At 38.6% G+C, this 15,022-nt stretch overlaps 1 protein-coding gene across 3 annotated transcripts in view; it reads right to left on the reverse strand.

Annotated features, from left to right (window-relative positions):
- The window catches only part of celsr3 (cadherin, EGF LAG seven-pass G-type receptor 3), a 120,954-nt gene that overhangs the window by 23,276 nt on the left and 82,656 nt on the right, over positions 1 to 15,022 (reverse strand). For all 3 annotated transcript variants that reach the window (XM_015032401.1, XM_015032399.1, XM_015032400.1), the window contains 7 exons: positions 12,287 to 12,428; positions 11,312 to 11,432; positions 9,868 to 10,051; positions 9,540 to 9,641; positions 9,357 to 9,451; positions 8,738 to 8,947; positions 3,506 to 3,704 (listed from right to left, as the gene is read on the reverse strand). In XM_015032401.1, coding sequence (XP_014887887.1) covers positions 3,506 to 3,704; positions 8,738 to 8,947; positions 9,357 to 9,451; positions 9,540 to 9,641; positions 9,868 to 10,051; positions 11,312 to 11,432; positions 12,287 to 12,428 — 1,053 coding nt within the window. The remainder of the gene's footprint in view (positions 1 to 3,505; positions 3,705 to 8,737; positions 8,948 to 9,356; positions 9,452 to 9,539; positions 9,642 to 9,867; positions 10,052 to 11,311; positions 11,433 to 12,286; positions 12,429 to 15,022) is intronic.

Genomic DNA, 15,022 nt, shown 5'->3' on the forward strand with positions numbered 1-15,022 from the left:
CATCGGTTGATTTTCATATTGTACTCTCCTGTGAAAACACCACTGTTACAGAGTGAAAGCTTCTTCATTCAGGACGGAGGCTCGGATGTCTTTACCTGAACATTTCTGTTCAGTTTTTTACTAAGGAGAAAAACGCCGACAGCTGTTCGTAACCCAGCAACCAAAAATCAACAAAAGCAAGACAGTGACAAAAAAACAAAAAAAAAACAGAACAAGATCCTGTTAAGAAATCTTCAAAATAAAAGACTTCCTCTAATCAAATAAATCATGTCTCGCACTAAAATATATTTCACTTCACCCTTGTAATTATATACAATTATGTTCAATTCAATTAATAATCATTATCATGTAAATTATGCTTAACATATCATTGTAAATCAGTCACTTATCATGCAAATATACTGAACAACATACAAGTGTAAAAAAGTCACAACAACCACAGCACGTACAACAGCAAAATCTATTAAAGGTAAATTTGGCTGAAAGTTTGAACTTGAGATTATTTAACTGACATTGTAAAATTTTAATGTTGAAAACTAGAACCTGTTTGAAATGCTAAGCACTCTCTCTTCACAACACTGTCTAAAACTCCTGGGCAGGGAAGTTGTTTTATTTTATTTTATTTTTTTTCCGGCCATTTTTGCCTTGGTTATCCGTTTTGTCATTTTGTTTTTGCTGCACTGCTGTCTATTCTTTTTCATGCTTTTCTGATAGTTTTTTCTCCAGGAGGGCTGAAACAATTAATAGGATTAATTGTGATGAATTGACTATTAAACTAGTTAGCCATCTGATTAAGTAATGGATTAACTCCCAATTGGAGTAAACAGACATAAAAAAAGGCCATTTGATGACTAATGACACAGTCAGAGCATGTTAAGCCAAAACTGTCCAAAACATGTTGTGATGGTCGCACCTGCAGCCACACATTGGTAACCACACTCAACACCTTTTCACTTTCAGCTTTCAAATACTTTTCACATCCACTGCGGCACAAATAGATTTTTGTTTCTATATTCGTTTGTTTGACAATGTTAAAATAGATTAGTTCTAATGTTTGTTTTCTTATTTTAAAAGATGATTTTTATCTGTTTATTTGCATCTGTTAATGTACTAACTTTGCATAAACAAGTCTCAAGTGGTGAAATAAAAAGCAGCAAAATATGCCATTTTTGTATCCAATTAATCGATTGTCAGGGTAATCAATTACTAAAAAATATCAATAGTAGCAGCCCTATTCTCCAGATTGATTATATTAAAATTTATACAAAAATTCTTCTTTCCCATCAGGTTCCCCCGATGGCCGCCTGCAACATTCTGCATTTAAGTCCTTCTTTCCCACTCAACTTATGCTACCAAGGACACATAAGATGTCAGAATTATACTGTTATCGACTCTCTGTCAGAAAGAAGACGGCCCCTGCTGCCCTCAACGGATCCGACCACAGGAGCATTTCAATCCAACTAAAAATCGAACTTGATTTCAAGGACAGATTGAAATTATGAAGCCTCTACATTCACCAGCTGGCAAACAGAAATGGAACAACCTTAGAAATTAACCAAGTCATTCTTTATAGAGGATATGTAAAACATGTCTGGAGCTGCTGATGTGCTAAGAATGTTTTTTGGGGGTTTTTTTGCCTGATTTTAAAAATAACATGGAGAAATGTGATTTTTTTTTTTTTTAAATCAGACATGCATCAATGCATACACACTTAAAATCAACTTCTAACTTTTGTGTCCCACTAGCCTGGAAAAAACCAGCTCCTTCATTTATGCTTTGCTTCATACATGGGGTCTAGACCCGATCGGCTATTGAGAAAATGATTGTCTAATTGAGGTGTGAACTTCAAGCTCCAAAGAATTAGATTATGATACCCAGTTGCTGGCGTTTGGCCGTGACATATAAAATGTGCCAGCTTGATCATGAAGGAAACTATGCAATGAAGCTTACTGGAAAATGCAAACCATCCCAAAATAGAAATGTCAAGCCAAATGGCATCTTTACCAGCAATAAAATGTCTTAAACATTCTTCTTGGTCTGACTTTAATTTCTCAATGCTTGGAGAAGTGGCCAACACAGACTGAAAGACTTTGTTCACTGCGGAGTCAGTGAACGAAGCTACAAGCAGGTTATAACCCTAAAGGAGCCCAGAAAATCGATATCATCGTTCATAACTTCTCCTTCTGTTCGCCGATTGGCCCGGAGAAACTGAGGTCAATGGGAGAAATCTCAGACAGAGTACTGAAGGGAGATGAGAATCAAGCTGAATTGCATGGAGAAAATCCCAGCTAGTCTTCCACATTGGGTTGATGGGGTAACAGGTCCAGAAAGGAACCACAGACATCTCTCCCAGGCCAGACTAGACACATCAGTCCATTTTAAATTCTGCATCGTATTCAAAAACAATCTAATTATTATTAATAATAATGTCACCAAAAGCTGCTAATGCTGCTCATCAGATGGAGACATAAAAGAGAAGCTACTATCATTTTAAAAACAGACACAGAAAAAGCTGGAAGACATTACGTTCTGTCTATCGTTTACGTTTTCGCACCGTACAGAACAAATGTGTTCGAGTGTGTCGTTTACAACCCATCAAATATCATCATTCTTTATTCTATTTTTATGCTAACGTGTAAAACTATTAGGGCCGTTGTAAACTAATATTTTAGTAATCAAGTAATCTATCGATTATTCTTATGATTAATCGGGTAATAGGAAAAACAAAAAAAATATTGGTAAATCTAACAGCAGTATTACTATTACATATCAATATCAGTCCAATTTTTCACATTTGAGCTTCCCTAACAATTACTTTTCTGTAGTTTAGAAAATTAACCTGTAACAACCACAGCTCACTTTCTAAATTAACCTGCAGAAAAGTTATACAAAAATCTGGAATTATATTAAATGTAATAATAAAGAGGCAGACTCACAAATAACCTATTTGTGAGTCTACTCACTATTTGTGGCCTACTCACAAATAACCTATTTGTGAGTAGGCCATTATAAAAAATGTCTACACTCCAGCTTTCTGTTGTATTCGTCTTCAGTCAGTTTAATCTGACTAATGTTAAAACTAATATTAGCTCCTATTAGTGTGTGTCTGCAGCATGTTTGCATTCCTGTCTTGTGCTCCTCAGCGTGTGTGAGTGTGTACGTCTGGCATCTGTTATTCTGAATGGTGCGTTGGCCAGAGCGTTCGCGCCTCAGGGTTTTTGTGCATGTGCTCATAGAATTAGCTGCTATGTATGAGTGGGAGTGTGAAATTCAGTCGTTTTGTGCTCCTGCCAAGCGCTCCGGCTGTGCCATCATCATTTGCATTAGCGCTCTTCATCTCCCGCTTCACAATGAGTCATTCTGGTTGATTTCACAGCAGAGATGTTGAGGATTATAAGAAAACCAAATCGAATTTTCTGCAAAGATTAGCACTTTACAAGCGACTCGTTCGTTTTTTATTGGTTTTTACTGCGTCCGCCTGCGAGTGTGATCATCCTCTTCTCACCTATGTTGGGGGACACCAAGGCCACAGGGTTGAGGTAGGTAAGCTTCATGTTCTGGGCGAGGTTCTTGGAGTACTGCTCCAGCAGCTCCGTCAGCTCAGCCGGACCACCGCCGAGAAGGTGATTCTGATTTTGAGCGAGAGCCCGCCAAAGCCCGGAGGTAGCGGGACCCAACAGCACGCTGCAGCCTCGCAGGACGTTCTGAAAGCAGCAGGAACATGAACAGTCAGAAAATGCAGATAGGAACATGGTGCAAGAAAATTGGGACCGCTGGCACATGGTCTCAACTGGAACTTTATGCTACAGACCAACACAAAGTGGAGCAAAATTGTTTAGCGGAAGGAAAAATGAAATAGTCATGTGTTTTTTGCAAATCAAAATTTGGAAAGTGTCGAGTGGCTTTGTCCTTTGTTTTATAATGTCCAACATTTTAATGAACTGTGAGACGCTTCCCTGGCCACGACGACGGAAAACACCCCCCAGCCCCCACAGCCTGATACTGCCACCATTACGCTTCACTGTGGGAGCTGTGGTATGCCTTCTTGGTGTTATTATGATTTGCATGCTGGCCAAAAAGTTTGATTTTGGTTTCCTCTCACCACAGCAACTCTTCCACTAATGTACATTGACCCCATTAGTGGAAGGGATGAACAACCAACAGTCTCTTGCACCTGAGCTGTGAACCTCCACAGCTCTTCCAAAGTTACAGTGGGCCTATTGGCTGATTCCCCGACTGACTGTCACCTTATCCAGCCTGTTGGTTTATGTGGACGGCCATCTCTCGGGTGGAGCTTACTTGTGTCAGTCGCTTTACATTTTCTGATCTCGTATTAAATAAATATTCACAACGTTCTCTCTGAGTTCCTTGGTCTTTATGGTGCCGTTTGTTCACTAAAACCCTCTGAGTCCTTCACAGAACAGCTGGATTCACATTAAGACCAAATTAATGGTCTCTCTTTATTACCCGTGGCTTCATGAGTCGAAGCGTAACACGTCCTTAATAAACACTTTAAAGTGTCAAACTCTTTCACATCAAATGTAAATGTTGGATGTATGAGCAGAGAAATGAAAAGGAACCGTTTCTGTTCTTAAGCAGCAATGTAAACCCTTTCAGCTGTGTTTTGCCATGAATGACAAAAATCTAAGCTTAACGTCAAACCAGACAAAATCTTCATTGCAATTAGAGCCGGTTTCACCAGCGTCCGTGACGCCTGTCATTTCCTTTCGTGGCGACCCTGGAAGGAAGCCAGTTAGAGGCATCGCAGACAAAGGCCACAGCCTTGCAGACTCCTCTGAACAAAGAGTAATATTTGAGGCGGTGAATCTTTGCAGTCAGGCTGCACTGAAGCTAATAAACTACTGCAGTGTCATGCAAGGCTCAAGGGAGGAGAAAAAAAAAATACATACGGCAACCTCCAGACAAACAAGGGAAATTACAGACAGTGCAGTATTAGAAGAAGGTGGTGAAATGCTCAGGGAATTAGGAAGGGTGTAGAAGAATGAAAAAATGAAAGAGATGGAGGAGGAATAGGAGGATGGAAGGCAGACAGTTGGGATGAAATGGAAAAATTCAAACCAGCAAAGGAAATCTTTTGGGGCAGAGATAAAATACACGACTACTGAAGGTTTCATACTTTTTGGTATATTTGATGTTGCTGAAATGCAGTTTTGTAGGCAAGCCATGAGTCTTTCATTGTCTTTATTGTTCTAGCTCCCAGGGTTCTGCTCATGTTTTGAAATATGGTTTTCAGAACATGATGCACTTGTTTATTTATATCCCTACATCAGCCATCATCATTACATAGTCTGCTGTTTATGATATATTTAGCACTAAAAGCAAATATGTAAATAAATGATAAAAATAACATAAATCCAAATCACAATCTTGATATGTCAGGTCAGACTTGCTTGAGTTTGTAGCTAAAGGAAATGCAAGTGGACACAATCTGATATGTTTTTCTTAGTTTTGGATGCTGTTTTGGCAGCAAATGTTAAAATATGCATAATGAATAAAGAACAACACAATGAATTAATTACTCTGTAGTGAATAAAGGAGAGAGGATGTTAAGTGTCTGACTGAATATAACAGGAAGTGCTTCTATTTTGACAAGCAGGAAGTGTTTGGATAATTAGCTCTGCCAGCTTAGATTTTATTTAGCTCATAATAAAATACTTAGACTGATGAAATGTCTAAAAACACTGAAATATGTTTCTGTCTACAAAATAAAATAAAATAAAAAATAATTTCCATGGTTATTTTGGCATTTGGCCAACCTTAGAATTAGACAACAAGCATTACAATAGCATTAAGTGAAGCCAGTAACCCACTCAAAAAGTGTGGAGGGACTGAAGATGTACACCCAAACAGATTGACACTAATAGGGTGTTGTTTCCCATCCAGCTTCTTTAGTTACATCAAGTCTAACAGGAGGAAGAGGCTGGGAGACGAGGTAAAAGGTAAATCATTTTGCAGAGAAAATAAATGACAGACTGAAAATGAGGCGACGTGAACGTAATTGACAAATTGCATGTGCCAGTCAAACAACAGGCTTTAATATTCACGCTGTTTTGAGCAAAACCGTTTTAATCACGATTTCTGGTTCTACACAATTTATACTAAAACGACAATTAATACCCCAAATACAACGTTATCATAGAGTAGCCATAATTACGCCATAAACACGCAGCTCTATAAACTGACATGAGGGTTCTTTTTGAATAATGTGTATTGTAATAATTACACAGTTTCAAATGTTTAACATTAAAATTTTTCCAGCAAACTTACAGTAAGGACTCCAAACAGTGCCATCATTCACAGGTCCATTTTTTAGCACAGCTTGATCATGGAATGTTTTACATCTTCTTTATTCCTGATTGAAAACTCTACTGTCAATCGTGCCTTTATTCATTCTTCCTGCAGCTACAAATCTCTGCTGCATCCCCTGTGTTACTATAGAAACTGTCCTCTACATCACCTGCTCATGTGGCCTAATAGCTGCTATCTAAAGTGGGGTGTCACCTGTTATCAGATGTATATTCTTGGCCTTTATTGAGTAAAAAAAAAAAAAAAAAACTCCTGTGATTGTGCTTCAGAGATAAACGCTTATTAACTTTAAAGAGACAACATAAAGACAACAGGACTGCTTCACACAGGTAGGGCTTCAGAGTACAGAGCCAGCAATTTCAGGTTTTTGTTCAAGAATGAGCAAAAAATATATATAAAACTACTATTGCACTACTGTGGCAATGCACAATGGGTTTATTGCACTATAAAACAGCTGAAGGTGTAATGGTGATTTATTGGCAGATTAAATGTCAGATAGGAGGTTCTTTTTTGGTTCCTTTTGATTTCCCTCTGTATAGGATATAATTTATGCTGCTGGGTTGGCATAGAAACTGCCTTTGTCAGACAATCACGTATTTGGCAACAGGGAGAATTTGAGCTACATTTGGCATTAGCCTGGGCACCACACTGTAATTAGCTGCACATTTACTCTTTAAAATGAGACAAAATTAAGTTTATCGACCCCTCTCAGTTTTTAATAGGATAAATCTCTTCGACAAAAGATATACAGCACACAAATAATTGAACGTTTTGCCAGATTTAAACGTGGATTAGGTTTGAAATTAGGAACACAAACTTGAAAATACAGGATGGATTCTTTTGCTTTATTTGATTAGAATCTCTTCGGTTTTTCAGCCTTTGTTTACCTCCACAGGGTGTGGCTACGTCTGTCAGGAGACGGATGAAATCCTGAGTTTTAGCAAAGACTAATTATTTTTACCAGATTTTTAAATCAGAGAAAACCATTCCTTTTTTTTTTCTTTTTCATGCGCCATGGGCCTTATTAAAATGAATAAACGACTCCCTGGAAACTGAACAGCTAAAGATTACAGAGCGCAAAATATGAGGTAGTGTTGGATCACCACTAATGTCCATAAAATCTTAAATGTGTTAAGGAAAGCTGGATAATGCTGTCATCAGCTTCGTCACCACTGACATTGCTAGAAAGAGATGCTGTGAACTGCTGTGGTGTGTAAGAATGTTTTTGAGTGACAGCGATAAAGCAGAAAATGAAAATATTTTTCATGAAAGAAGGCTCTAAGCTCATGTCTTTGCTACAGCAAACAATTTAGAAATACTTGAAGCATCAACTGAGACCTCGCAAATGGAAAAGGTGACTTTTTTAAAATTCAGTTTAATTGTCTTTTTCTGCTAAATTTGAGAAGCACATTAAATATTTGAAGAACCCAAAAGAAATGTCTGTCAGTCGGCTGTGATCGCCTCAGCTGACTCATCCTCAGCTGTCAGGGTTGCAGCAGGAGAAACGAGATTCTGATGCGTTTAGTTGACATGTTGCAATCTCTCCTGGGGTATGTCAAAGCAGCAGCACTTCCCATTTCAGAGGTAGACATCTTATTTTAACATTGAGTCACCTACTCTGTCCCCTACAATGGTGCAGTCTATCAATCATGTGCAGGCAGTGCTAAAAAAAAAGCAGCTTTTTCAAACTCAAGGTAAAATATAAAGGAGTGAGACGGAGACGAGGTTTCAGAGTGAGAAATCTTAAAGCTAGCTAACATCAAAAACTAGCACATTGTGACTGAAAGGTCTCTTTAGCCTACTTGTTCGAAAAAAGTATTAACTATTGTTTTAAGCTGTGCTTAACTGGTATTTCAAAATACCAGTTATGCCAAATTTCAAGTCAAGAAATTTGGTTGCAAAATTGCAACACTGAGCAAATAACAGAAATTACCTGTGCATATTGATGATTAGTTTTCACACTGCTTGAAAATCTGTGCAACTTCCTTTTTATCATTTAATAATTTATTAGTCTGAAGATTAAAGCACTGCGTGTCATCTTTTCAGTATGTTTTAAACAGGAAAATAATTGATGGCGCACCAACTCCAACCTGCATTTCCTCTGTACGTAACTATCAGCAACTTAACTCAACGTAGCAACCTAACTTTACACATCCAGAGTTAAACAGGGATACTGTCAATTTTATATGAACAGACGCTGATAAAACTGTTATATAGAGAATGACAGAAGAACCTCGTCTTGCCATTTCTGTGTACACTCAAACTAGCATTAGCACCTCAGTAAAGCAGGTTATTGTAGCAGTTTAAAACTAGAACTAATAAAGGTAACAGCAATCTGCGTTCGACGTGTGCACATCACACGCACGGGAAATGCTGGAACCACGTAGACGACAACGTGACAGTCCGTTACCTCATTGAAGTGAGCGTCCTGAGTGGCGGTAAGGCCGAAGCCGCTCTGCTGGGTCTCAAATGTCAAGAGGCGGGAGAGGAGACGTTCGGCAATCTGCAGGTCATTGCCGTAGAGCCGGCCGGTAGCCTCGGTAACATCCCTGAGTTGGTGAGCAAGCTTCTTCTCCATGATGGTGTTGAGCTCTGTCTCGTTACGTTCCAGGGAGTCAAGCTACACAAAACAACAACAAAAAATAGAAATGCATCACTTACATCCTCGGAAATGATTTCACACACAAAAAAGATATTAGCATGGAAATCTCAAGGTACTCAAAGTGTAAGCTACAAACACTATCCTTGATCCTAAGAGAGAATTTAATTTGGTTCACCAAAAGTTATATTTCTATTTCCTCCCCTTACTTTTCAATACAGTAATAAATTCTCAGATTAGTATGTTGATGTCTGAATGAGCTGGTGACCTTGCAAAACAACTCTGAGCTTTAAAAAGAGGCAGAATGAATCAGACGCAAATTAATCTTTTCAGTCATCCCCCCAATTTTAAATGAATAATCTCGTACGGTCGAATGAAACCAATAAACACAAGTATCTCATTGGGTACGTCTGTAAAGTCGTCTACATACAGCAATGTTGAGCTCCACAAACGGAGGCGAGGTGCAGTTGTAAAGGTCGGGCTCCAGCCACCCTCTCTCCACATCACAGTGTCTGATTGCTGCGCCTGACGGAGGCAGAAAGGGAAGCTTTAAAGACGTTGTTTGAAACGGACAAGGATTATAATGGGGAGGCATTAATATGAACGTGCTGACCAACAGAGCCTTTGGGGCAGGGGACGGCAGCAGGAAGGTTAAACTTGGTTCGGGGCCACCAGATCCCCTGAGTGATGGTCTTTGGACAGCCATCATAGATAACTGCAAGGAGAAAAAAAGTTTTACATATCAGGATAAAAAGCCAAGCCACTGAAATTATAAGATTTTTCTTTATTATGCTGAAAAAAAAAAGAAAGATCTGGAGCTATTTGAAGTTTGAAAATAAACCAACAAACGCTTACACAGTCAGAGACTTCCAAGCAAACGAATCAAAAATAACAGACGCTACGAGAAAAAGATTTGAAAGGATTAGTTTCTTCCTTCTCACCTTCACATCCTGAATTGGTGACTTCGGCGAAAGGGTTGTCGCACATGTTGCACTGGCGGCCAATCACGCCAGGCCTGCACTGACACTGGCCCGTCTCGGGGTCACACGACCGTGAGAAGGAGCCCACCGGGTAGCAGTCGCACGGGAGGCAGGTGTCAGAGGCCCGAGGTCGATAGTGAAACTCCTGAACAGAGAAGACGAGGTCCTGCAGTGACCGCACTCGCCAAACTCAGCCTGACTTTTGTCAAAAATGTTCTGCAGTTCAGTTTTGGAAATGGTATCAACACATATCAGGTATGTGATGTGGGAAAAATATCTGGAAATTTGGACAAATTCACTGTGATGCTACATGATAATGATGAGACATTTTGGTGTAATTATCTAATTCCCCTTTGGGAAAAATAATAAGTGTATTTGAAATTACAATAGAGTTAAAAAAAAAAATCTTTTTCTCCACCATTTTTTCTCACAGCTGCTCCAGATCTGCACCTTCAGATCTTTCCCTGACAGCAGAAGCTTAATGATCGCCAGAAGTGCATCGTCTGTTGCTTTTGTTTTTTTTTTCTTTCTGTGCACTCAAAAACAAAAGCAGCAGTAACATGAATTACCAATCCAATGTCAAATTAGCTGTAAGGGCTGTAAGGGCTGTATGAGCTGGATTTACTGGACATACAAGTGCCACTTTGCGGCAGAAAGGGGGGGTGGGAGGTGTAATTATTACGGAAACACTGTCCAATGGAGAAACACAGAGGAGAAGCAAAGCAATGCTTAGACATTGATCTGGATCATCGTACAAAAATCTGGAGATTCTCCAGGACTCCAGAAACCATAAAATGTCTTCCTCTGGGATGGGTATGGATCTGTCTGTGTCTTTGTGTGTGAGTGTGTAACGTGTGTGTCAGAGTCAGAGCTGAGGTCAATATCAGAGATTAGAGATTGTGGTCAAAACATCAGATTAAGTGCTGGGAATATCTGGGTTAAGCACACAAACATTTTACAGCAAGAATAAATGAACAGAAGGTAGATGTATTGAAACGAAGGACTTGATTGGTGTGTAATAATACTCGGTGATGTCTGGCCTCATCCACCGAATGTTTTCCTCTGTTTTTAGGTGAACTTTGAACCGAAGAGCTAGCAATTATTTAATACGTTTTATTTTGTTTTTTGGGGGTAAAAGCTCCAGTCCATTTCTAATTCAAAACTGTTCAACGATCTGTGTCTGATGTTGCCTCAGCTGCCGTGTAAATAATAAACTACTTTTGTTTCCTTCAACCGTCCTTTCGTGTTTCTGTAATCAATACACACACTTTTCCACTCAATTTTTGATACTTTTTCTTTTCTTCTTTTTTTTTTTTTTTTTTTTTTTTTTTTTTTTTTTTTTTTGGAAATACTGTAGATGCACGGGTTGCCCACAAAACCAAGCTGTTGCGTTTGCGTTGATTACCTTGCAGTGACAGTGTCCACTCGTCTTGTTACAGTCGGGGTCAAAACCTTTGTTCGTGTCACAGTGACAAGGTCCACAGGTGGGAGATCCCCACCAGCCCCTGGGGCACTGGTGGTCGATCCTGCGTGTTGAAAACACAGACAACAGCAGACTGAGTGAAGCAGATCAACAATATGTATCAGTAGTAGTGTCAGTCTGGCAATTTGTTTATTCTGAAATGACTCGAAAAGAGGAGACTTTAAAGTCGCAGCTGAGTCTCTGCTCCTTACAAATAAATATCTTTAATATAATAGCTTTACCATCAAGTATGAAGTTTGAGAAGTCATTGAAAAACAGATTTTCATTGGTTGTCTGCATTCTCTTCTTCTTCTCTCCACTTTATAGTTTATGTGATTAAAGGGGCTTTGTAGTAGTATATGCATATATGTATGAACACTGATTGTATAAGAGACATCTGAAAAGATCAATGAATCAAACTTCTAAATTTAATCGTAACAGATGTATTGGGAGATATTAGAAGAAGTGTTTATTTTATTAGTGTCTGTCAAGGAGCATCTTAAAGGAAAACACACACATTAGTTGAACTGCGAATCGCCTGAAGTCAAACAAAGAGCAGATGATGTGGAAAAGCCGAAGCGGAGTGGATTTCTCTGAGAGGCAGAGAGCTCGGTGTCAGGTCAGAGTCACTCTCGCTGTGAAAAAAATTGAGCACACGCGTGAAGCCTTAACGCGCGAGAGTATCTTCTAACTCCTGCCTGAACCTGTCCCACAGTGAATTACAAGCAGCACCGGAGATGTGGGGCAACAAGTCAGAGAGGGAGCTAACAAGACACACCGAGCTTAAATGGTTTTAGACTTCAAAGTACTTCAGACGCTGTTGACATCTCACAGGTAAATTGGGGTTCACTTGCTGAATCAATTAAGCTTGTTTGCGTGTGTGTGTGTGTGTGTGTGTGTGTGTGTGTGTGTGTGTACCTGTGCTGGCAGTACTGCCCGTAGTGATTGTCTCCACAGTCACAAATGTATCCATGGGAAGAACTTGGCTTCCGGTGGCACTGAGCCTCGTTTTCACACGGGTTCAGGTGGCAGGCGTCCGTGCAGCTCTTCCCGTAATACCCTGTGAAGAACAGAGGGAAACCGTTCTTAAGCAGAACATGTGACTTTGTAAAGCAAACCGGTGCAATTACAATTAATACAAAATATTCAGTCTTTTACAGATCAGTGAATAAATTTCAACACCTGACAGCACTTTTTTGTGTTGAAGATGTGACAGACCAAAGAAATCACAACATTAGTAATTATTAGTCAGAAGATGTGAGACGTTTGTACAGAAAAAAAAAAAAAGTTTCATGACAGCATGTCTACAGGCGTATTCAACAACGAGACTTTCAGCAAAGTTTTCATTCATATTTTACTTAAAGACTAAAGATGTCTCTTTTAAAACGTCGGTCCAGTCGGAGTCGCTCTCTCCACTTCCAGACTGCTAATGATCTGAGTTTGCACGAAGCAAACTCAGATCATTAGTTTGCAGATTGTTTTTGTCATAAATACACATTTTTCGTTTTTATGGTGTCTTTATGATCAGCTTAGATTTAATTAAAAACAATTCCTAAACAAAAAGTGGTTTTACTCGCTTATTTTCACTCACACAACATTAGACAGTTCTAAATAACACCGTTCAGACACAAGGCAATCCAGAGGGCTTTGCAGGAGATGAAAGGAAAGGGAAATAAAAATAACAAAGCATAAGCATGAAAGCAATTCTTAAAAGACATATAAGTTGCAATGCAGATATGAAAGATATCCTTTGATATTTATTCATTAGTCTGATCGTTTGTGATCAAAAGCTGCAGTAAACAGTCCAGATTTAAAGGTACAAACCGTTTATGTACATCTCAAGTTTTAAGGCGGTTTGTTCCAGAGCTGGTGAGCACAGAAGCTAAACACTGCCTCATCTTGTTTAGCTCTGGTCTGAAAAACGCTGAGTAAGCAAGTCTCCGAAGACCAAAACGATGCAGAAAATTATAAATTACTGTTTTATACAACAATAGAAGAATTACTGTGCAAGCTCTTGAAAACAGAAGGAAGAAATAGTTTCAATATCCTAACTATGGATCAAACTTAAATTAAAAACACTTTCAGTTAATCAGAGACATTAAATATTCAATTTATTTAAAAAAAACTGACTAAATATTACCTAAAAAAATAAATTAATCATCTTTATTGGGCCATTTCACTAATTAAATCGTTCCTTTTTAATATGACCCCCAACTACAAGTTTACATAGTAAAGCACTGATCATGAGAGAAAAACCAGTGGGAAGGAATAATTAATAAACATGAATTTATCTAAGCAACACAAACTTCTCTCTGTGGTAAGGGCCCCCAGGTCTCCAGCAGTGAAAGCAGTATATATACTTTAAAACACTCCAAGGTAGTTGAAAACACTTCTGCAACACACCCACTGCGCTCCCTTCAGAGCTGCACCTGTGCGTTGCGATGAATGAAGCCGTCACTCACTCCAGTGCGATCCCCAGACACTCCACACAAAACACACAGCGGCCTCTTACATGGTAATAGAGGCGCACACATGAAACCCCTTTTTAATCTAACGACTAAAGCGGAGTGCTTCATGAACACTGTCGGGCGTGTTCCTGAACAAATGGAATCAGCTTCTCACCAAGGGCTTATTTTAATACGAAAACGACATAATTGGGCAATTTAGTCTTTAAGGAAGGGTTATTTACAGAAGCAATAAATCAACTCTGGGGGAATAAACGGTAAAACACCTTTAATTTCCGGAGGTGAATAAAAGTTTCTGGTATATTGACTGAGATGGAAACAGTGAATAAAAAGACAATTTTCCCTTAGTGGAAAATAGATGTTTAGAATAAAAATATCTGAGGGATTTTACTTATCCTTGGGATAAAGCATTTCTAAAGCATTTCATTTTCTACTGGTTCCAGAGCAAAAACAATTCACATCATTGTATTATGCTCTGTGTTTATATGCTTATAAAGACAACCACTTTTAGGAAAATCTTAAAGCATGACTTATTTGTTGATCTGCTATAACAAGCATATTTTGCTCCAGGGCCCCTTTTCCTGTTAAGAACGTTACCAACACTTAGAGCGCTTCAGACGAGGAGGAATCTGGGACACCAAGCATGACTGGCTGGTTTTTAAAGAAGTGATGGGCTTATATTGTGGTGTTGCTGAGATGCGTTTGTGAACAAACTGAGCTTAAACAAAAAGAAAACATTAAACTCACACCATCAGATTGTAATCATACCAACACAACCATCAAGCGAAGATTATTCTTCGCACTTTTACAAAGTAGACTTGCCAATTACTTTAAAACTTAAATTTAGATAAAAATGTTACATATTTTCATTTATTTATGCTGAAACATCTAACTAATTATTTCCTTTCTTCAGTAAAGAAATATTAATCTTATATCTATTGTATGTGTTAAAATTTATGCATTTTATATAAGGACCTTTGATGGTTTGGAGCTTAGTTTGAACACCGGCTCACCTGACTGTTCAAGAATATACTGTATTTTCCGGACTATTGAGCGCACCTCACTATAAGCCGCATTTACAAACTAAAAAAAAAAAAAAAAAAAAAAAAAAAAAAAAAAAAAAAAAAAAAAAAAAGAAAAACATTTTTTAAAAACCCCACAAGGATAAAACCCGCGAGTTTACCCCGAC

The sequence above is a fragment of the Poecilia latipinna genome, unplaced genomic scaffold (assembly GCF_001443285.1).
Source record: "Poecilia latipinna isolate Pla-1442-1.1 unplaced genomic scaffold, P_latipinna-1.0 Scaffold239, whole genome shotgun sequence".
NCBI classification, from domain to species: domain Eukaryota; kingdom Metazoa; phylum Chordata; class Actinopteri; order Cyprinodontiformes; family Poeciliidae; genus Poecilia; species Poecilia latipinna.